The sequence below is a fragment of the Culex pipiens genome, chromosome 1, assembly GCF_016801865.2.
Source record: "Culex pipiens pallens isolate TS chromosome 1, TS_CPP_V2, whole genome shotgun sequence".
NCBI classification, from domain to species: Eukaryota; Metazoa; Arthropoda; class Insecta; order Diptera; family Culicidae; genus Culex; species Culex pipiens.
In genome coordinates, this window is record NC_068937.1 from 85,041,349 (window position 1) to 85,066,239 (window position 24,891).

General features: G+C 37.5%; 1 protein-coding gene across 9 annotated transcripts in view; it reads left to right on the top strand.

Moving 5' to 3' along the window:
- Window positions 1-1,792: 1,792 nt before the first annotated feature.
- The window catches only part of LOC120427444 (protein unc-13 homolog 4B), a 45,369-nt gene continuing 22,270 nt past the window's right edge, over window positions 1,793-24,891 (top strand). The window contains exons 1-4 of one of the 9 annotated variants that reach the window (XM_039592305.2): window positions 1,793-1,947; window positions 3,677-4,148; window positions 8,009-8,702; window positions 12,064-12,728. In XM_039592305.2, coding sequence (XP_039448239.1) covers window positions 3,814-4,148; window positions 8,009-8,702; window positions 12,064-12,728 — 1,694 coding nt within the window. In that variant the 5' untranslated portion in view covers window positions 1,793-1,947; window positions 3,677-3,813. Of the gene's footprint in view, window positions 1,948-3,676; window positions 4,149-8,008; window positions 8,703-12,063; window positions 12,729-16,470; window positions 16,723-23,430; window positions 23,490-23,583; window positions 23,808-24,891 lie in introns of those variants that run through there. The other 8 variants (XM_052706230.1, XM_039592306.2, XM_052706231.1 and 5 more) reach the window with 8 other exon arrangements.

Sequence of the window (24,891 nt, forward strand, 5' to 3'; positions counted from 1 at the left end):
TTTATTTTTTTCCGCGTCTCTTACCCTCGTATAACAATTTCAACGATGTGAAAATGCCTTTTTACACCAGGTGGCTTACCAGCGGATACCATTCTTTACGATAAAAAGACAAGTTCATTTGCCCCACCCAACTTAACCATAAGTAGCCATAAGACAACGTGGAAAATAAATAAGTCTGAAGCGAGGTCTGAAGGTTGACATTGAAAATTTCTTGAGTGGGTGGTTGAGTGATGTAATGGATTGATGGAAAACTTTTTTATATTGTTGCACTTTTTGTAGATCTAAACAACTTACTGTCAGTTTCCAACTTGCGTTCCACCAGCATTGCCAGAGTAATGAGTCACCTGCAACGAACTGGCGGGCGGCTAGCGGGATTTCGAGCAACACGTGAAAATAAAAATTTGCATAAACGTGGTAGTATTAGTTGGCCGCGCATTGGTTGCATGTGTGCACGTTCTAGCAAGTGCGGCACCAAGGGACAATCTATTATTTGTTGTTTAGGAGCATTTCTATGGTGACCACGGAACCATAACGTCACGGCTGGCTGATACAACGAAGATGTTAGAATGTCGGGTTCACTCAACCGTGCACTCCCCATCGTACGGACGGACCGTAAGTAGGGGTGATTCCTTCTAGAGTTGCATACACCCTATCAAAAGTTATGAGCACGAGACCGAACCAGAATCGACTCGAGGCTTGAGCCCAGATTCTCACTTGGTATGAAGTTAAATTTAGAGACATCATATTTTAGATAAATTTAATTACATTATTGTTAGGAAGGCACCAAAAACTTTTAGGTGGATTGAATAACTTTTTTTACTGAGCCACATAGCTTAGTGGTCATGTTTGGGTAACGTTTCCCCCTAGTAAACGGTAGAGGGTTCTAATCCCGGCTCGGACCAACAAACTGGTGCTCGTTTCCCTTCTGGATTCGATTGCTTTGAGGGAAGGTACACTGAAATAAAAAAGTGCCAAATTCCTAAATGCTAGGAATTTTGCCTTCTTTTCTTATTTCCATGACACTCAATTATTAAATAAGGAAAGGTTGCAAAATTCCTAGAATTTAGGAATTTGGTACATTTTTTTTTTTATTTCAGTGTAATGTATCATCACAAGCTGGACCTTACCACGATACCTTTGGGGAGACAACCTATGGAATGTTAGCATTAACCTTAACATGTTAACATTTGGTGATCAAATAAATTGCCACTGAATCCGCTTTGTAAATGCGGCCCGTAGCTTTTTATAAGTTATCGGAAAACTGTACCTTAAAAAATGTTCGTAAATTAATTTCAGGAACCAACAAATCCCAAAAGAAAGATTATTATTTTGAATTTTGGGTAGGTTATAAGGAAATATCAATAAAAAACAAATACAGGTACAAAACGATTAAAAGAAACTTAAACTAACCTCTCTGCATGGTAACCGCGATGACCGACCGACGTCGACGATGCTCTACTCTTTGGGTCGCGTCACGCGTCGTCCAATAGTGTTATGGGCATTTTTCTCGTATGTTTACGCTATGCGGGTGCGCGGGACACCATTGTGTCCAGAAACGACCCCACGATCGTCCAACCAACACTGGCACGACGCTCCCCCCGAAACAATCGCATAAGGCATTCACTGTTGGGTCCCCTTCGGTGAAATGGAAAAAGTAAATTAACATTATTCCAACTAGAGCAGCGATCCCACCAAATACAAGTACGCGCGCGCTTTGACCGCGGTTATTCCGATGAGGTTACGACGACGACGACGACGGCTATGTCGGAGACCGGAGAAGGCAGTTCTATTCGGGCATAGAACGCGCTAGTCCAGTGGAACAGGTGCCTCAAAACGATGGGTTGTTGCGCGTCAAGAATAGTGGATTATAAAGTGATTGTGTGCATCTAGGTTGTGTGTATGTTTAATTTTCGTAATCAGGAGATGATAAGACTGATCTGTGTGCAGGTAGTGTGTACGAAAGAGTGATCTCGGTCACGGCAGTGGTGTCATTTTGCACTGAATTAGTTGGGTTAGCTTCATTCTTGTGTCAATCAACATTCAACAAATAAATTCTCAGTCCGTGGAAAGATGAGCAACGTTTTAGTATATTTTTTAATTGAGCAATTGAAAGTGGCAAAGTGACAGTGTCGAGTTGTGATACATATCTGGATCTCAATTAAGGAAATGAAAATTTTGAAATTTCACGCAGACAACGGAAATTTGAGCAAAGTGTCTAGAATATAAAAATGTGTTGAATATTGAATAGTATTGGTTTAATTATGAAAATTCAAAAAATAAGTGCTTTGCATGATTATTGAACAAATGAATAAAATATTTATTTAGCATTTTACAAAACAGAATTGTGATTATGATTTCAAAGAGACAGAAATATTATCATTTTAATCAATCATATCACCTCATAAAAATGCACAATTGTAAAGATGTGGAATTTCCATTGTAAGGCTTAATTGTAAGCCTGAAGTCTAAGTATGAGCTCGACTGGACGAAAACTCGAGTAGCCTAAGTCAACTACATTTTGTATGTAATTTTGTATAGGGGTAATTCTCCGCCAACTCACACAGCAGTTTCCCCGACCCCTCTTCGATTTGCGTGAAACTTTGTCCTAATGAGTAACTTTTGTCTCTGATCACGAATCCGAGGTCCGTTTTTTTTGTATCTCGTGACGGAGAGATGGTACGACCCCTTCCATTTTTGAACATGCGAAAAAATAGGTGTTTTTCAATAATTTACAGCCTAAAACGGTGATGAGATAGAAAATTGGTGTCAAAGAGACTTTTGTGTAAAATTAGGCGCCCGATTTGATGGCGTACTCATAATTCCGGAAAAACGTATTTTTCATCGAAAAAACACTAAAAAAGTTTTAAAAACTCTGCCATTTTCCGTTACTCGACTGTAAAAAAATTGGAATATGTCATTTTAAGAGAAATTTAATGTACTTTTCGTATCTACATTGACCCAGAAGGGTATTTTTTTCATTTAGAAGAAATTTTTTCATTTCAACATTTCGTGTTTTTTTCTAACTTTGCAGGGTTTATTTTTTAGAGTGTAATAATGTTCTAATATTGTACAAAATTACAATTACAAAAAAATGATATATACACAAAAGAAAAAGGTTTGCTTATAAACGTCACGAGTTATCGCGATTTTAAGAAAAATAGTTTTAACCTCTTTTATAATTTGATCTGAATAGACTTGATTTTTTTTTTATAAATTCGACAACATACAGCAATATAAAACAAAAAGCACAAAGAACCTCCTTCCACATACCTGTGTTGTTGCTAATTGCAATTGAAATAGGGGAAATTTAATTCGTCAACACTTCCGCCATTCAAAACAACCGATGTAGTAGATTATATTTACTTTTAGATCTTATCACTTGAATGTGTATGATTCAAAGGTCATAAGCCTTATCGATTGACTTGTCTTTTCGCGAACTATTTCAGCAGAGGGGTTTGAATTTTTTAAATGTATGAACTTGTGCCATCATCGTTTTGTCTGACTGACTGTATATCTTCCCAGTGAGTCAGACACGTTATATAGCTATAGGGATAGATCTATATAGATTTTCCAATTTCTTCATGCTCTTGACTATGCACCATGTTGCTTCCTCCTTTACATGGTAGAAGAATTTCACTCTGATAGGACGTATTTTTCTTGCTGGCTTTCATTTCAGGTGCGTGATGAAAGGTGGTAAATAAACGAAAGAAAAGATTATTGATTAAACTAACTATAGTAATGGTTCGTGAAAATAATGAAGAAAGTTTGAAAATGTGTGACGGAAGAAGGCAGAAGTGAGATTATAGGATAATTATGAAAAAGTTCAATCACAGCAATAAGGATGAAAGTAGCGAGCATTGCAACGATGAGGCCAGCTCTGTGCTATCATCGGCGACATCGGTGGATTTGTCGGCTTTGGCCCGCGACACCAAACGCAGCAAATTTAAGGCTCGGCTGCCAATGATACAATGGGCAACGAAAAAAGGACTACGACGCAACGAAAAGACTAAGGGAAAGGATAAGAGTTCTATCGCCGTGCCACCTTGTTGTGGCTCAAGCACTGCCAATGATAAAGATATTCAGACGGAAAAGCAATTTTCCGACAAATCTGTGCAATGTGATGATGCTGCTTTTGATTATTTTTATAGGTGAGTATGTTTCAAATATTATTTTATAAAATTATGTATAGCAAAGAATAATTTATATAAAAAACGATACCGTCAGTAGGCTTGACATTGGGTCTGGGGGTGAGATTGGGTCAATTTTCAAACGATTGGCATTTAAGAGCAAGTTTTTCACCAATGTGTAACAGGTCGTATCGAGGTGCTCCGATTTGGATGAAACTTTCAGCGTTTGTTTGTCTATACATGAGATGAACTCATGCCAAATATGGGCCCTCTAATTCCAACTCTCTTAGATGCATTCGAAAGGTCTTGTGAAGCACTTCAAAATGAGCCATAGACATCCAGGATTGGTTCAACTTTTTCTCATAGCTTTTGCAAATTACTGTTAAAAATGGATTTTTTAAAACCTTAATAACTTTTTGCAACAGCCTCCAACACCCATACTCCCATAGGTCAAAAGATAGGTAATTACATGGACTATAAGCCTACGGTATTAACTTTTTGGCCAATCGCAGATTTTCTCATAGTTTTTCGATTTTTCTAGAACAAACATTTTACAACGTTAGTTTTTTCCCTGTGGGCCGCCATAGCGGCACTTTTTGGTCTCAATTTTGTCATATTCGGAATCCTCGGAAAATTTCACGTAAGTTAGAAGTATTGGAGTTGTAAATTTGATTGGAAAAAATGCCATTTAGAATGAATTAAAATATTTTTTAACAATTTGTTGGATTAGGGGTAAAACAGGTTTTCGCCTACTTGATACAGCATTTCTAGATTAAATTTTCAAAACAACCTATCCCTCATGGGTTTCCTATGCAGATAGGGCCTTTTGAAAATTTAATCGAGATTTGACGTTTTGATAATAGGGTAAATAAGATCTATTTCTTTTTTCAAAAATGTTTTATTTAATTATTTTTTAAATGAAATTTACAACTAGAATACTTCTAACTTACGTGAAATTTTCCAAGGATTCCGAATATGAAAAAATTGAGACCAAAAAGTGCCGCTATGGAAGGTTACATAAGCATAAGCATAAGCATAAGCATAGGTGCCCACCCGCAGTTGCTACTCCGTTATTGACCAGGACCTCCAGAAGTTACATCCACGAGCCGTGGAAGATGAGTGGGTGCTATCTTTCCTCGCTTCGCAACTTCTCAAAGGCCCCTATCATGCTGATCAATACCGGCGCCGGCCACGACCAGTGGTAGAGTCACGGGGAAGTGGATGGGAATGTTAGTCCGATACTTGAGTGATAGAGACCGCCCAATCGACTGCTTCTCCGACAAAGTATCACATGAGTTTTGAGGGGGTTAGTAGATGGGTATGAGGTCAGGATTCACGAGTGGCAGTGATGTGACCTTGAGCATTTTGTTTATCGGTTCAAATTTTTTAAATCTTAGGCAGCCGGCTGCGGAAAGATAGATAATTGATTATTTAAAATGGTTTATTTTTATCGAACGCGTGCCAGCCGAGCAGTAGTGCTATGGGCTGGACTTATCAGTATAATTTTACTGTTTTTACAATTTAGATAACGCGAGCAAATTTCAAAAATAGTAAAAAAATGACGCATTACTCTTCATAAAATCGATGGTTTGATGAGTTAATACTAAAACTGAAAGTTGGAATAAATTTTTACGATCATTTACGACGAAAATTATCGCGAAAAAACAGGACTGCGCGTCCCCAGAAGCACTGCACTTATGAAGGCATTATTCAATTATAATGACCAATCACCCCATGCACACAAATAGCGACACAAAAGAGACGAAAATTATCGAGAAAAAAACAGGACTGCGCGTCCCCAGAAGCACTGCACTTATGAAGGCATTATTCAATTATTATGACCAATCACCCCATGCACACAAATAGCGACAAAAAAGAGACGAAAATTATCGCGAAAAAAACACTGCGCGTCCCCAGAAGCACTGCACTTATGAAGGCATTATTCAATTATTATGACCAATCACCCCATGCACACAAATAGCGACACAAAAGAGACGAAAATTATCGAGAAAAAAACAGGACTGCGCGTCCCCAGAAGCACTGCACTTATGAAGGCATTATTCAATTATTATGACCAATCACCCCATGCACACAAATAGCGACAAAAAAGAGACGAAAATTATCGAGAAAAAACAGGACTGCGCGTCCCCAGAAGCACTGCACTTATGAAGGCATTATTCAATTATTATGACCAATCACCCCATGCACACAAATAGCGACACAAAAGAGACGAAAATTATCGAGAAAAAAACAGGACTGCGCGTCTCCAGAAGCACTGCACTTATCAGTGCCGCTATGGAAGGTTACAAGGCAAAAACTAACGTTGTAAAATGTTTGTTGTAGAAAAATTGAAAAACTATGAGAAAAATTGCGATTGGCCAAAAAGTTATTACCGTAGGCTTATAGTCCATGAAATTCCCTAAATTTTGACCTATAGGAGTATGGGTGTTGGATGCTGTTGGAAAAAGTTATTAAGGTTTTAAAAAAGTCAATTTTTAACAGTAATTTGCAAAAGCTATGAGAAAAAGTTGAACCAATCCTGGATGTCTATGGCTCATTTTGAAGTGCTTCAAAAGACCTTTCGAATGCATCTAAGAGAGTTGGAATTGATGAAGTTTTACTGAAATGCGAGATTTTTTATGTTTTTTGGACCTCAAACTTCAATGCCCGTTTTACCCCACTTCCCTTTGTCGTAGAAGGCCCATATTTGGCATGAGTTCATCTCATGTATAGACAAACAAACACTGAAAGTTTCATCCAAATCGGAGCACCTCGATACGACCTCTAGAACAAACCGAGCAATATTTACAAAAACTGCCTCTTAAGTAGAGTTTTGGTAGAGTTCACCAAATTCCACCATATTTTGGGAAAATATTAGTAAACTATCTAAGAACAATTCTACGTTAAAAGATTTCCGATGTTATTATCGCGGGCGTTAATAATTAGAGTTCACGCGCGGTGATACGACCGCAAGATAATGGTCGCATGACAACTGCAGAACAAATTTGTGGCTGTTGTCAAAGGTTGCCTTGAGTTTTCAGCTGACTTTTTGGAAAATATTCAAAACAATCCAAGTTGACAGCCAAATCAACGCAGAATTTCAGTTCAACTTGCTAATTTTTACACTGCGGTAGTTAGGCGGCAATAATCTCCTGTCACTCCCAGCGATAGAGAAACGTGATTTTATCTCGCAATAAGCAATATTTAATTTGTTTTTGTTATTAGGAAATTACGAGAAGTGTAGTCACCCCCACTGACGGTAAGGTAAAAATGTGTGCCACGTTTAATGTTTTCCTGTCAGCCTGAGATCTTAATTACACACCGGTTTATGGTTTGTTATGTTAAGTTAAGGTAGTGCAAAACTTTTTCAAACTGATGCAATATATCTCGTTGCATTACATGTTAAATTCTGGAATACCACGTCGCTTTGCAGAACATTCATACCACACCTGATTTTAACTACGTCCTTAGCTAACGAATGACTGATAACACCGCCAAGACGGAAGTTCAAATGCTTTATGGCAATTAAGCAGCCATTTTCAAAGAACACGCCAACTTCAACGACTGAACTTGGTGGTATTGTAGTCTGTACCACCCACCGCCAATTGTTCTGGCACTTCTCGAGCAGTTGTGGTTGAAACGTGCCCGAAGTGAATGCCTCTATTCATTGTAAATGTGCAAACTTTTCGCGATTTTTAAGCAAATTGTGCAAAATTGTTTGAACGATGCCGCAACTTTAGTTTCCCTTTGGTTTGATACAAAAATAGCTAAGGTGCGGTCTAAAACACATGGAATAGCTCAAACTGACGATATATTGCTAGTACAGTTTAAAAATTCAAACGGAGCACATGTTTCTAACCTCTCTGATTAATTCTTTCCAGATCTCATCCCTCATCGTCTCATCGAGGGACAACAATCGCATCCATTAATGAACGACTGGACATAATTAATACAGGTCACCATCTTGTGCATGAGGGTCTCGGATGCAGCTGCTGCTGTGTCCACCATTACGGATTGCCGACAATGTCAAGTGTCGATACTCAACCCTGGCCACGGACGCCACTACACGACGCCCGGCGAAGGAGTCTTGAGCAAAGCAATGTGGTTAGTGTTTTTCCGTACGGTGATGAATTTTCATGTGAACCGGTACGGTTATTCCGGAAGAATAATCTGAATTCCCGCTCTAGTGATAGTGGTCGGGGATCGTGGAGGGAAGATCGGCACAATCAAATCATGTGCAATAAGGTAGTGCTAAGATCGGAAAATCGTTTCGGATCATCTCCAATTTTGAATAGTGTTCCAGAAAAGTCTGAAGATCGGACGAAGACGAATGCGTATCGGAAAATTGGCCGCGTAACTCCATTTATAGCACACAAAGAAGAAAAAGAAGTTGAAAATGGCCTTGATGGTGGGAAGGAAAATCGAAAATTTCAAGTGGAAAATGGACTGTCTGCCGAACTTGAGCAGCAAGCTTATTTAGTGTTGGGTTTACACAATCAAACTAAGATACCATTTCGAAGAAAAATCTGCACACCTTTCAATAAACGGATAACGTTACCTCCTGAGCACTTTAAGGTAAGTTAGATTTGCAACTGAATAAATTATTACAGTTAAAGAACAATAAAAAATAATGCAAAAATAGGAAATGTTCATTGAAAACTTGTACAATTGATTGTAGACTAATAAGGAGATATTGAACAACATTTATTTTACAAATAGGGGAAATCTACCCTTTCCAATCAAACACCTATCTTCGTCATATGGAGAGTTTGATGCTCGATTAAAGCTCCAAAAATACTATTTGGGCTATAAACTTACCAGCAACAGCACCGCCTTGAGTAAGCACGCAAATGTATGCCACTTACTGGCCAAAAAGATCACATTTAATGCACTTTTGATCATAATTTGTATTTTGCGAGACCACTGCTCATCATTTTGTTGGCACACACAGTGACACACACGAGAATCCCTCAAACGCTTAATGAATATCGCCAAAATTACCTTTTCACTTTCGCTTACTTTTTCACGGCGCTTAAGATATGAAATTGCTTCCAACTACCGGCAACATGTTCTTTTGATCATTAGTAAGGCACTCACTTGAAGAATAATCCCGAAAAATGTAATAAATTAGCAAGCGCCATCAAAAAAACAAACGCGTCAAGTCGTTTGACGTTTCAATTTTCACTTTGCATTCAAATCGAAGGCTGAAGAAAACCGAGCGAGAGACGAAGGCAAAAAAAGAACAAAGGCTGGCCGTCAACACCACCAGCAGCACTGCCAGCGATGCCAGGAAACTTTCCCTATAAATGCCACTTTTCGTGAGTGTTCGTTTGAACTGTCAGCGCAAATGGCAACACTCGACAGAGTGTTGGAAGAAAAAAGAACTAAGCCGATATTAGAAAAATGGGCGTGGCCCAATGCATTCGCCTCGATTAGAATACCCTTGGGAATTTTTTTTGTTAAATGCTTGGTAAAGAAATAGAATAACTTTTAGTGAAAGTGAAAATAAACAGAAATGTTCACAAAAACTTGCTCTACTCGTTGGTGTACTTGGTTTTAGTAAAATTCAAGGGAGACTCTAGATTATCCAGCATCATTCAAACACGACCGCTTATTAGGATTAAAATGGGTAGATTTCCCCTACACAAAAACAAACAAAAAATATTTTTCTTTTTTTATTTTCTTGTTTTGAACATCAAATTCGAGTTCTGCGACCTCTTTTTAGTCAAATTTGAGTTGAGGCCTTTTAACATACCAAATACATTTTTTCATTATTTCAACACTGCTGTTTTGGCCGCCATCTCGGATTTAAAACTTCTAAATCACTTCAGAGCAGGGCTAGGGTAATTTCCTAGCTCAAGAATATTTTTTTCGTGATTCGAATATCTGAAGTAAAAATTTTTCGAGGACTTCGGATAATCGAGTCTGGACTGTAGCACAGTCAAAAAATAGACGCAACACTTTAAGAAAAACAATCTTTTGAAGATTTTGTTGACATTTTGTTTTTTTACTGTGTATGACTTTTACAATGTATAAAGCATTGTGTGGCTCTTTTTATTAAAAAAATAGCTTAAAAATTTGTAATTTTATCTTTTTTTGAACTCCCCTCCCATCGACTTCAACCAGAGCCGAGTGATATCACACACACATACAAAGATTCGATTAGTTCAAGGGAATTTTTGAACTTCTGAGAACTTGATTCGTAACGTTTTGATGATTTTTTTTTCGAAAAGTTTTTAATTCTTTACTTTTTACCTTCCTCACTTTACTGTGGAAAGGCTATAAAATCACTCGAAAAACGAACTTCTTAATGTGACCTCCTAGACCCACCTTCACGTATACATATCGACTCAGAATCAAATTCTGAGCAAATGTCTCTGTGTGTGTGTGTGTAGGGATGTGGGTCTGTGCACCAAAAAATATGCACTCGATTATCTCGGCGCTGGCTGAACCGATTTGGACCGTTTTGGTCTCATTCGATCCGTCTTGGGGTCCCATAAGTCGCTATTGAGAATTATAAAGTTTAGTTAAGTACTTCAAAAGTTATGCTAAAAAAACGATTTTGACAAAAGTCCGGAAGATTGTAAAAAGGGTGGTTTTTGTTAAAAAAAAAACCCGCCATGCTATACATTTTTAGAAAGGTAATAAAGAGACCTTTCCAACGCGTCAAAAACATCTAAGATCTGACAACCCTATCAAAAGTTATAAGCACTTAAGTGTTATTGATGCACTTTTTGGACGCCGGATCTCAGATATTTTGATAAAACGTTGTCCGGATCTCTCATGCGACCTATCGTTGGATAGGTAATCAAAAGACCTTTCCAACGCGTTCAAGACATTGAAGATCTGACAACCCTATCAAAAGTTATAAGCATTTAAGTGTTATTTATGAACCTTTTATAGGCCGGATCTCATATATTTTGATGAAGCGTTGTCCGGATCTACCATGCGACTGGTCGTTGGATAGGTAATCGAAAGACCTTTCCAACGAGTTCAATAGATTGCAGATCTGACAACCCTATCAAAAGTTATAGGCACTTAAGTGTTATTTATGATTTTTTAAGAGGCCGGATCTCAGATATTTTGATGAAAACGTTGTCCGGATTTATCATGCGACTTGTCGTTGGATAGGTAATCAAAAGACCTTTTCAATGAGTTCAATAGATTGCAGATCTGACAACCCTATCAAAAGTTATAAGCACATAAGAGCCCTGAATTATGATGATCTTACTACCCAATCTGATGGTATGAATCAAGTTGATAGAACACTGAAAGGTCCGTCCTTTTGTATCTATTTTGGATAGCATTACTCTCTAAATGTGAGGAAGGCACCAACCACCTAAGGGTGGATTAAGTAACGTTTTGAATAATAAATTGAAAGTTGTTATACTTGAAAATAATTTGCAACGTGTATAAATAAAATTCAGAATGTGACTGTTGATTTCTGAACTTTTTTAAGGTGAAGCCGTTGATCATTTTCGAGGAAAATTGATCATCACTATAAAATATTCTGTATTAAATTCAATTTAACGAATTTCCATGTGCCGGTTGTTGCCTTCTTGAAGACACTGAAGGAATATTTGATCCAAGTCAATTGTGCTCCAAAATTTATAAAATTTTGTGGTACAATCATTGACATCCTAGTTGACAATAATTGATTAATGGCGATTTCCATAGCTTTACAAGGAATGGAATAATCGTTACCAAAAGGAATCAGCATGTGTAGGGCACTATTCTAAACAACTTGTTGAAAGAATTTTGTCAAAATATTGAAAGTGACGCAAAATTTATATCTTTGAACGAAAAATCATGACAATGATGGAAGTCTTCACGGTACTTTAACTTTTTGTTTTTTTGGGTAGTTTCGATAACACCCAGTTTTGTTTACAGCAGTTTTCTAATCCGCATCTTTTGCTCTCTATTTGCTTCTCTTCAGCAAATTCAGCCTTTGGAATCTAAATTCGAGGGCAATAACGACAGCTATCGTCACAGTTTGCCGAGCAATGATGCAAACCGGTTCGATGGATCCCAATCAACGGCCGCCGCGTTACATCCGGTGTCATCGCACACATATCCAATTTCGAGCGCAGTTGATAGCAATTCGATTATGTTTCGCAGCAACGCGGATGATCTTCACGAGCTAGGTCGATTAGCAAATTACAGTTTTAGCAGTTCAAATGCCGCTGAATCGGGTGTGAATCGCGATTCAGATCGACTTCGGGCTACGCCGAGTCTGTATAGCAGACTGAGCGGCAGCATCCAGAACTTGTTTGTCGGCGGTCGCGGTCAGTCTGGTGTGACAGTAGGCGGCGCGCGGTCAGATTTCAGCAAGAGTGAGAACAACCTCAGCGAACTCAGCAGGCGACGGGGACCGGCAGCAGCAGGGCCACGCAAGGATCGGCTGTTTTTCTTTGGATCACGCGGAAAAGAGCGCCAACGAAGGTCGAACAATTTCAACACCAGCGGAGGCGGAAGTTTCTTCACGTACAACTACGACGACGAGGAGGAAAGTCGATGGAAGAAGTACTTAAACTTTAAAATGAACCTGCTGCGGAAACACAACAAAGGCAAGGTGGACAGCGGCAGCGAAGCTTCCAAAAGGTAGGTTCGAATGAATGTTGTTGCTATTTTGGGCTTTGTTTATGGGTTCTTAAAATGTTGATAGTCTACAATCAGAACGTCTTTCGTTGAGGTTGTTGACCATTTGCCATTCTGGAAAGAAGGAAGATTTAAGCCAGATTTAATTTTTTAAGGGGTTTTTTATGTAGGCAATTTATTCTAAATGAGAGATTCTTAGCGAAGTTACATAAAATTTTCACTTCTTCAATTTTAAGTGTGATTTTCTTAATGAATAATTCAATAATTTAAATATTATTTGAATGCGTTTTCTAACCTTAATTCGCTAACATTTCGGAAATCGAAATAAACATAGCATTTTCACCAATGTGTGCACTGTGCACCTCAAGAAGCACAAGGTTCGGTTTTCAATTCATGATAATGTGTAGAAGAGCCTTTAAATTTGACATTATTTAATGGCAAAATTTAATGGCAACTATCGATTTCAATAAAAATATAAGAGTAGCCAATCTAACAGCGTTTGAAATTGGAAAGAAAATGGAAAAAATGTGTTATTATCTTTGATTTCCTTTACACAGTCCAGACTCGATTATCCGAAGGCCTTAAAAAAATCACTTCTGATAATCGAAACACAAATAAATTGTTTCTACGCTAAAGTGATCAAGATGACAGGTAAAATGGTGGCGATGAAATAATGAAAAAAATGCCTTTGGTAATTCAATATGCAATCAACTATTCAAATTTGACCAGAATGGGGTCACAGAACTCGAATTTGATGTTAAAAATAAGAAAATCAAAAAATACGATTTTTTTTGTTCATGATTCTATTATCCGAAGTCCCATACGAACCTTCGGATAATCGAAACTTCAGATAATCGAGGCTTCGGATAATCAAGTTTGGAGTGCATTTCTTTAAATTTTAACACACATATCGTCGCCGTCGTGCTAACTTGTCGCACGTGCATTTTGGGCCAAATTGAGTTAAGAACGCCATTTTGTGCAGCTAACAATGCCTCACCTTATGACCTTCACAGATCCCCAAAATTCGACTTCAATCCTGAGATAATCAATAAAAACTGAAAAAACTCCGTGCATTTTTGTCTCTTTTCATATGAAAGAAGTTTCAATCTTGTCACAGCCTGTTGATTGATGTAAGGGCCACAATTGGCTAAAGGAATTTCAGGTCAGAACGCGTTTGACGCACGTATAAGTTAGACTACCGTAAACTAGTGTAATTATAACTCGGGACTTCAACCAACTTCAACCAAACTTCGGGACAATGCATAGAATGGTCAGCCAAACAAAACATGTTTGTAAATTTCGCCACTTTTATGGCCCTGTTGTGTTGCATTTAGTTTTCGAAAAGTCCTAAGCACCAGATCATGATTAATTTACAAATTATCAAATTCAAAAATGCTTTGAATTGTTCATCTACACGTATTTCAAGTGCTCTATCCTGAAATACAGTGAAATTCAGTGACATCGCCGAGGTCATGATGGCTACTACGATGTATTACAAACCAGAGTATTTAACAATCAAGATATGAAAAAGGAGCACCTTTGGCGTCATCCATAAAGTATGTCACGCTAAAATCGGCCAAAATTAACCCCCCTCCCCCCTATGTCACACTTTGTCACGCTGGCTTTGAATCCCCCTCGAAAAGTACGTCACGTTTTGTCGGACCCCCCCTCCACTATCTTGTTTTTTTTGTACAATTTTAGCATGATTTCGAATCGAGAAAGTTTTAAATTTTTACAGGTTGCGTTTGGATTTTTTTATTTTGTTCAATGTTGTAGTGGTAGAAATCACCATCACCATCACAGTTTTTTGAAGCATATTAAATCTATCATCAATAACTCTGTTTCTTAAAGCCTTGAATAGTGTTTGATTTATGAGTAAAGTTTATCAAACATTAAACTTTTTAAGCTATATTTAAAGAATGAATTTTCAGTATTAATGAAATAGTCTAGCGTGACGTCACAGTCTCACGTACCCCCCCTCTCCCCCTTGTCACACTTTGTCACACTTGCGACAACCCCCCCTTCCCCCCTAGAGCGTGACGTACTTTATGGATGACGCCTTTACCATGATTTATCGTGAACCGTATTCGATGAACCAACCTCGAATGCGCCTACCAGTATACTGAGTTGCCATCGCGATTGCGTGCTAAGCCAGCCATTTACGATTGATTGTTCAGAAATTCTAAGCCGCATGTGCATTATGCGTAATCGCATTGCAACGCGGTCAGAGTCAATCGTTAATGCACTTCCACACTGCCTTTAGAGAAATGCGCTACGTGTTTGGAATATGTTTTGCATTATGTTGAAGGGACTTATTTTGACACGATTTCTTAATCATTCCAATGGTACCGTTGCATTCGAATTATGTTTCAATTAGGAGAAAGGGCGTTTAACACTTTTGACTTGAATAAGTGGTTTGAAAGCTAGTTGATTAGCATACTAATTACGTTTATAATAAACTTACTGAGCATATTTACACAGATTCAATTGTGGCACATAGATTTTTTGACATATTTCAGATTTACTCACAATAACTATATAATCTTTAAAAAGAATTACTTAATTTCATTCATTCCTATCCATTCTCCTTATTTCGCACAAATGGTTTACCTTTCCGAACATGCATAAATTAGCTCCGCTTGGAATCCCCCAAAACATTTTGCGTAAAGCCGCTCGATGACCTTGCTTCAACAGTCAGTGAGTCAAGCAGCCACTACAGGTTTATTGTATACACCTCTATTTGCCTCTCGGGAGATTGATGGTGTGACGCGGCAGATTTGAATCACCACTACACCAGCGATCCCTCCGCCAGTAATAGTTGTGAGATGTGAGATCAAGTCTCCCCACCCTGGTGAATAATCTATGAACACGCTTCTCTGTGATCATATGTTCAGCGCATTACTTCCCTCTTATTCATTTGTATTCTGCTGAATTAAGTTGATCGCACACTTATCTGAGTTATTATTCCTACCTGTAGCAAAACAACCTTTCAGCTGGAGCTAGTGTGGTAATACACCGGCATCCCGTCTACGGTAACAGGGGCTATAATGGGCTCAGTTCTGGAAAAAAGTGAATTATTCATTGGAAGAAATAATAAAGTTCCAAAGCTTACTAAGCATCGTTTTTCCCACCGACGTGCTAAATAAGTTTTAGTTAAGTCAACAATACACATCGACACCCTACTACACCCAAACGAGAGATCGCATAATCATCTGACAAGATTATAAAGCAACTCTGATAGGTATTGGATGACAGAAGCCAACGATTTTGTAACTTCGAGTTCTACGAGCCTATTTTATTTAAATGTGATTGGTTGATTGCCTGTAACATTACCAAATTAATTTCCTCAACGTTTCCGCTATTTTGGGACTGTGAAGTCTAAGATGGCGGCGAATATGGCTGTAGTTGAATATTTTAAATCCAACATGGCATTCAAAATATTCAATTACAGCCATATTTGCCGACATCTTGGACATCACAGTCACAGATCACTTTGAATGATATTTTTCATGATTCAAATATCCGATGATTTTTATATTGCAAATGAAATTGATCTGCTCGCTATTCAATTAATCGGGACTGGAACGTAAAATTTTTGATAGATTTTTTTTCTAGCCTAACGAATGTCAACGCACTTTCCTTTGGGTGTACCGGACCACGCTCGAATGACCGAAACGGGGAAGGGGCACCACCACGCAGCCAACAGCAGAGAAAAGTTGTTGCACTACTAACGATTTTGGATTTTTACTCAGTCAGTGTACAGCGACGTTCTACTCGGCATCGGTATCCGGCAGAGTTCGGGGTATTGTGTTGTTGTTATTTAGTGCCGCCAGCAAGTCCCGTCACCGGCCAAGACTCGATAATTTTTTTGGACATTGTGTCAGTTGTGGATTAGCCAAACTTTGGTCGAGACGTCTTCGTGATTGTTTACGCGGTTTTTGGTATAATCTTCGAAGTGAATTGAAATTTCAATTAAAAACGTGAGAGCAAAGTAACGGTTTGTCCCCCAAATGTGCTGTCATCACTCGTGATTCTGGAAATAATTGCTGACATCTACAAGTGCTGAGTCGTTCCAAGTGAATAGAATTGGTCTCGTGCTAAAGTGTGACTAACGTCAGTCGCACCTTTGTTCAAACTTCCCGTTTAGCTGCGGAAATTTTTTAAAACTCTGCCACAAAGCACCCAATAAGAAAGTCTTTTTCAACCAGCAAACATGACGTCATTCGTTAAAAGATCGGATACACTTTCTCTCGCAAACTCAGACTTTTATTTGCACATCCGAGTGATCTTTACTGCTAAAGAGCCAAGTAAACATGCATTCGTGTCTTGATTCGGTTCATCCGTAAGAGATGACTCAAAACGAAAACGCGTGTAAACCAAATAGTAGAACCAACAGCAGAGGAGAGGGTCAAGGTTGCAAAAATAACAACAACAAAAAAGTGAACGCCTGCGCTTTTGCCATGCTTCGAGCGTTGGAACCGGCATAGAGAATTAATTGAGAGCAGTTAGGGTAATCCGATCGGTAATCGCCCCCCTTCAAAAGCGGTCCCAACAAACCTGGGGGCAAAACTAATATTTTATCTATAAATATACATATTTTTGATGAAATTAGTAGTTCAATGAACTGAACGCAACCTAAAATACATTTTTCTTCGATGATAACCCAACCCAAGTAACCACAAGCACTAAATTGAAGTATTTATTCAGTACTAAATCAGCACTCGAATGCTTTGAAGTAGTAAATAAGCTTTGCGAATGCCTCAAAGTACCAAAACTTTGCAGCATTACAACTGGCATTAAATCACCATTTACGACCTTGAAAATGTGCTTCAAAGCATTTGATGTTTATCAACAAAGTAACCCATCCATACGGGAAACATTTCAGCCAGTCACGCTGTTATTGACTTTTATCCTTCTCCCGTTATACTGTTCCAATAAGCGTGCGGGCTAAGGCGCATTTCCCCCAGTGTGCAACAGTTTTATTTTTGCGTGAACTGGGTTCAATTCCCGCTGACTGAAGTGTTTTTTTTTTGTTTTTTTTTTTGTGGAAAACTGCAGCCTGTAATTAAGCCAAATTTTTCAAAACATATGCCCATAGCACAAAGGACATTATCAAAAGTTCTCTGGTAAATTGAATGACTTTTCTCGCAAGCAAAAAGCTGCTTTCCGGAAGTCTGATACACTTTGTGAAATTTTGCCAACCGTGGACCAAGCACTCCTCGGAAAAACAGTTTAGGTTAGCCGTTAGCCATTACTTGTCCCTATTAACCCCAAGCCTTCCGTAATTGATTGTACTGTACTTGACTGGATGGCCGCAATTTGCTGAGTGACTCGTCAATAATTTTCGTCCAACAAAATGACAACGGGTTTTTCTCATGAACCAGAAACTCGAAACAGCAGAAAGAAAGTCTTCCTTAATGTTCGATGCATCAACCACATCGATTAAAACTTTCAAAACAAACACTCATTTCAGAATACATCAGTTGGCTGGCGCGCATCCTGGAGATCGACGAGAAAAATGCAAGAATAACATCAAAGTGTCACACTCACACATGAAACGCAACAGGAGAAAAAAAACAAAGGAGGCCCACCACCAAGTGTGTGGAGCAGCTAGCTGTCCTTTTTTTTCCCCCAGCCTTGACGTCGATAAAGCAGTTTTTTTTTGTTCGAGCTTTCGGTGAGGCATTAAATCGGCATCACTGTGCGCCACTTGAAATATTTCTCAAGGGAAAAGTGCTGATTTAATGTTTTGAAGCATTATTTGCTGGTATTAAATGCCAATATAATGCTGATTTAATGCCGCTATTTAGTGCCTCGCGGTTACTTGGGAAGTAACCGCGAGGCACTAAATAGCGGCATTAAATCAGCATTATATTGGCATTTAATACCAGCAAATAATGCTTCAAAACATTAAATCAGCACTTTTCCCTTGAGAAATATTTCAAGTGGCGCACAGTGATGCCGATTTAATGCCTCACCGAAAGCTCGAACAAAAAAAACTGCTTTATCGACGTCAAGTCTGGGGGAAAAAAAAGGACAGCTAGCTGCTGCTCCACACACTTGGTGCTGGGCCTCCTTTGTTTTTTTTCTCCTGTTGCGTTTCATGTGTGAGTGTGACACTTTAATGTTATTCTTGCATTTTTCTCGTCGATCTCTAGGATGCGCGCCAGCCAACTGATGTATTCTGAAATGAGTGTTTGTTTTGAAAGTTTTAATCGATGTGGTTGATGCATCGAACATTAAGGAAGACTTTCTTTCTGCTGTTTCGAGTTTCTGGTTCATGAGAAAAACCCGTTGTCATTTTTTGGACGAAAATTATTGACGAGTCACTCAGCCATCCAGTCAAGTACAGTACAATCAATTACGGAAGGCTTGGGGTTAATAGGGACAAGTAATGGCTAACGGCTAACGTAAACTGTTTTTCCGAGGAGTGCTTGGTCCACGGTTGGCAAAATTTCACAAAGTGTATCAGACTTCCGGAAAGCAGCTTTTTGCTTGCGAGAAAAGTCATTCAATTTACCAGAGAACTTTTGATAGTGTCTTTTGTCATATGTTTTGAAAAATTTGGCTTAATTACAGGCTGCAGTTTTCCACAAAAAAAAAATAAACAAAAAAAAACACTTCAGTCAGTGGGAATTGAACCCAGTTCACGCAAAAATAAAACTGATGCACACTGGGGGAAATGCGCCTTAGCCCGCACGCTTATTGGAACTGTATAATGGGAGAAGGATAAAAGTCAATTGAGAGATTCGACAGAAACGTGCACGCATCCTGGTGGCGAGTAGAAGCACTACGCAACGATGTTCGGAATGACAGCGTGCTTGGAAATGTTATTTTTTTTGCAGTTTTTGATTTTTATTTCCTTAAAATATTTTTTAACGTCGATGAAAGTTATTGTAAAGTGTGGCAATCGCATAAACGAATCGAATGATGTATAAATCATAGGGGCTGAGTTAATTTTTCATGTTTTTTCCTCAAATTTACCAAAAAGATCTTTTGAAAAATTGATTTAAATATGATTTATTTGATTGATAATGCTCCTTATGTGTGTATTATTGATAGAACAAACTATTAGAGTCATATTACAGCATAATTACAATAATTTTCTCAAAAAATTGCCAGTTATTCGATTTTTTACAAAAAATTCCAAAAAATAACCAAAATGCATTTTTAAGGTCAATATTTTGGTCAAAGGGGAAGAAAAGTAAAGTTTAAACACTTTTACATAACATTTCATCATTACTTTTTACTTTTGCAACATTTAACTCAAGTTATCCAAAATATCGATCATCTTTTTAGAAAAATCGTTTAAATAAAATACCAGTCACAATTAATCACTACAAATCACCACGCATTATGATCGTTAGCGAAATTGCCACACTTTGCAATACCCCACTTTTCTGAAAATGCTTGATTTTTCATCATAAACGCGATTTTTTCCTAAAAACTGCTCAAACTGTATGGGGGCTGTCATTCCGAACACCGCTGGAACAACAGCGAACCTAGCGGAAAAAACGTCGTCGAATTCTTCAATAAGAGCGTGACTGGCTGAAATGTTTCCCGTATGGATGGGTTACTTTGTTGATAAACATCAAATGCTTTGAAGCACATTTTCAAGGTCGTAAATGATGATTTAATGCCAGTTGTAATGCTGCAAAGTTTTGGTACTTTGAGGCATTCGCAAAGCTTATTTACTACTTCAAAGCATTCGAGTGCTGATTTAGTACTGAATAAATACTTCAATTTAGTGCTTGTGGTTACTTGGGAAGGCTGGTACAAATTTTAATTAAAGTTTTTGCCCCAAACCCCCATCAATAATGGCCCAAAACAAATTACAATATTCCAAAACAAAACAATGTTTTTTTCAAAACACTTTAAAACTTCAACGGGAATTTAAGTGCAATCAGCTGAAATTAATTTAAAATGCATTCACCTGCGTTTAGAATCGTATTAAGCATGTTGGAATGATTTAAAAATCTTTAGAATTTAAAAAAAAATGTTGATGTTTATTATCGCAAAAAGTTTTTTTTTCAGTGAAATTTTTGTTTTCGTCAAATCTTATAATTTTTGAAAACTAATGATTGCAAAACAACTGTACTAGTTTAAAATGCGTTTTAAAACACTATTTCCATGCAAATATTGAAACTATGGCTTGTAATTTCAATATTTATTTTTTGCACATTTTGTTGGTCTGAATCTGGTCTACCCGAAACCATTCAAAAATATCAAAACATTAGGCTGCAACATTGCTAAAACAGCTGTCCCAATTCGCCCCAGATGACGGTACCGCAAAAAAAAAAAAAAAAAATGATTGAGATCAAAGAAATGTGAATTGAGCTAAAATAAAATTGTATTTTTTTTAGTCACGTTAAATAGTATAACTCTAAAACTATCTTAATGTAGTTGTTGCCATGCGAGGTATAAAACGAATTTGAAACAAACCCAAGTATTTTCTTATCGTTATAATTGGCAATGCCAACGTTGGCCTGTGCTAAACAAAATCGAGAGGAAATTATTTAAAATCCCTGCTATTTTTCACAATTGACGTGCTATTATGTTATGGCAGCCTCATTTCAAACATGTTTAATGGAACCAGTTGTTCTATTATGTTGAACTATTTTTTTTACAACCAAGACCCCTGCACAATCCCCCTTCCCTTCCCTACTAACCCCGAGTAGGCCGCGGGTAATCGGCTCCCCTCCCACTAACATTTACACACAAGATCCTCTGTAATTATTAAGTCAAATGTAATTACAAAAGCCTACTTAGTGACGGTTGTAACTTGCCATCCAAAATCGAGTGATAGCCATGGCGCACGTCACTCAATCGATATCTTGCGTACACCATCTTCAAGGTAAAGAACGACGAATTCTCTTTCGTCGAGCTAGCTATCATGCAATCTTCAAATTTTGTGTGATTTCCTTGAAATATAACAGTGACTCACTTGAGAAGTTTAAAGTTCCCAGCAAATGCACTTGAATTGCAATGGGGGAAAACATGCTTTATTCATGATGGCTGTAACACATTCCAAATGATGCAATCATTATATCTTTAAAACACTCGATGATTTCCTTTTCGGAAGGGCTGTGCGAGCAACACCACTACTATATGGAATCAATTTCCTAGTTAATGATACATGCTTAGTCCATAAAAATTACAAGTTCGTTATTGAAATCTTATGTTTATTTATGAAAGTGATAATATTTGATATATAGTTGTAGACTTCTTCACAAGTCAACTTCTCGTTTATATATCAATATCAGGAAAGTAGTTCAAACACGATTGTCAAATTTCCTCGAACAATTAAGTTTAGATAAATAATTAAACTAAGAATGTTTGTTTTCAGTGTTTTTGTTGAAAAATGGTAAAAGGGATTTAGGATTACATGGTCAACTATGGCGGCTAATATTTTATTGCACCGTCATCTGGGGCGATTGGGGACAGCGGGTTTAGCCATGTTATAGCGTAATATTTTGATATTTTTGATAGATTTCGGTTAGAAAAGACTCAGGACAACAAAATGAGTACATCGGTTTCCAAATTTAAAGATTTTATGTGCACTTAAAAACTCTTGTCCCTAATTATTTATCTGATGATCGAACACAATAAAATAAATATTGTTTTTCATGATTCGATTATTAAAAGTTTCTTTGATAACCTTCAATTAATCGAACTTCGGGTAATTGATATTTCTGATATTCGAGGCTTCGGATAATCGAGTCTTCACTGTAGTTGTCCCAGCTGATAAAAAAAGGTAACTCTTAAGATGATTGTTTCAATGTTTATGATTTTGTCACCTATACCATTTCGTTACAACTACTGTATAAGAAAATTTCATAGTGGAAAGGTGAAAATAAATAAAAACTCTGGATTCCAAGTTTGATCATTTTTATTTTATTACCATTGTTTAGAAGCTAACCATCCTACAAATCGTAACTTTCTTATTCATGTTTTAACTAACAAAAAGTCACCATCGATGTGGCTCCCCAAAGAGCAGAGTAAAGTAAAAATAAATTATTTGCTCATTTTACGCCAATCAGTGGCCTTCACCGTGGCACAGAACTGCAATATAATCTCAACTGCATTACTCATTTGCACACTACTCGATGGTGGTTGGAGACTGAATGCAAATCGGAGTTGAGAAATTTAAGCGCGATGCTTCCCGTGCAGCAAACTTGTTGCACTGCAGTTGCATAGCAACTATTGTGTAACCTTTTTTAATTAGGTAACAGAGTTGCCAGGGTGCCAGATAAAATAAGAAAATAATTTCAGATTTTATTAGTTTTGACCACAGGTAGAAGTTCTTGAAATTTCACCGCTTAACAAAAACAATATCGATGAAGTTTTATTGAATCCTTTGATATTAAATAGTTTTTCATCGAAATATTTTTCCCTGTGCATTGCATGCAACAAATTCGTTACTCATTGTTCGAAGGCAACTGTTTTTGTGGTATCTCTATATGGGTATGGCTTATGGAACGGAATGCCTAATGTTTCCGACTGCCAAGTAGACGATATCTGGAACGTTGATAGGGGATTTTTCTGCAATTCAAATATTGCGAGAACATTTGGCCAACTTTTTCAGTAACAATTCTTAACTTGGACTGGGTTGACCACTCTGTTCTTCGATCCTTAACTCTCTTCCTGCAAAACGATGGATTCCAACTGGTCTTCAGAATGGGAACTGATCGATTGCAACGACGAGTGGGTGTTTATGGATATGTATTTGGAAGATCTGCAGGAATATTTGAAATTTCACATAGAGTAAGTATTTGGGCGACTCAAGCATTTTTGATAAAGTATATATCAGCAATTAGTTCCAAGTCTCGAATCGGCAAAGTTTGAAACTCTTCAACAGTCCCAATATTTTAGTGATCAATAATAATACCAGGCAATAAAGTGTGATTCGAAGTATTAATTGATCAGTGCTAAAAAGTGTAACGGTGAATATTTAATTATCGTTAATTTTGCCGTCCGAAAACAAACATCAGCACCAATCATGGATGAGGAAGCAATGTGGAAAGGAATGTACGAGAAGATCCAGGAGCAGAAAAATCAACCGGCTTCAGAGCATCAGTCAATGTAGGTCAACCGTCAATTACAGTATATGCAGTTGTGGAAATAATCCGTTTGAGTTTACAAATGCGTTGTTTTGTTTATTTGTAATAAATTCATTTCGATTTCGCCCTGTACACAAGTCAACAAAACTAAAATAAAGTTAGTCTACATTTTTAATTTATTGTGAAGCACAAGCTAAAGAGTCCCCAGAATCACGCACAATATTTCCAAAAAGTCCAGCTAGAATGTTTGTGTGGTTTTGAATCCGAAACCGAAAAAAAGCCCAAATAGTTGAGAATGTTTAGAACAGTTTTTGGTTAATGCTGTGGTTTAATTTTATACTTAAAAATTGTAATAAAAAGTAATTTTGAACAATCAAAACCATTGGTCTAAACTAATGTTTAAACTGTGAAGAAAAAACTATATACTTGACTGAGATGGAATTGGTCTCTCCACCTTGGTGTACGTTTGTTGCACGGTAGCGTGACGGTATCGCTAATGACAATGCTGAAAAGGGCATTTTGTAGTTGCTACAAATGACACATACGCTGGTTATATAGGTAAATTTACATGACATAGCTAACAAAAAGTTGGCGCATTTTGTGACTGGAATGATTGTAACATGCATGAATTGCATTGATTATTCCTAAATTGATCAAAAATTACTTGTGGTTCTGGTGCTCTTTTGAAAATTAATCCAAGATTTGCATAATTTAAATCTTTGGTCGGTAAACATCATTCTTGCACAGAGATGGATGTTACGTCCCATATGTAAAAACAGCATTCTGAGAAAAAACGCAATTTGTCCCGCCTATAATGTTACGTGTTAGGATTTCAAGAAAAAGTGGGATTCACTATGGTTTTCTGGAATAAAGTGCTAATTTGTGTTTTGTCCGCAAGGGGGGTTTTGGTTTTTTGGTTATTAACCAAAACACAAAATATGGAATAATGTGCATATTTTGTGTTTTGGTTAATAAGTAAATCGAAATGAAACAGACGCATGGTAGATTAAACCAAATGGAGGTGCAAGGTAGTTTTAATATTGAGCTCTAAAATGATTGATTTTTTTTTATTTTGTAGGATGATTCCAAACATTGAAATGATATCA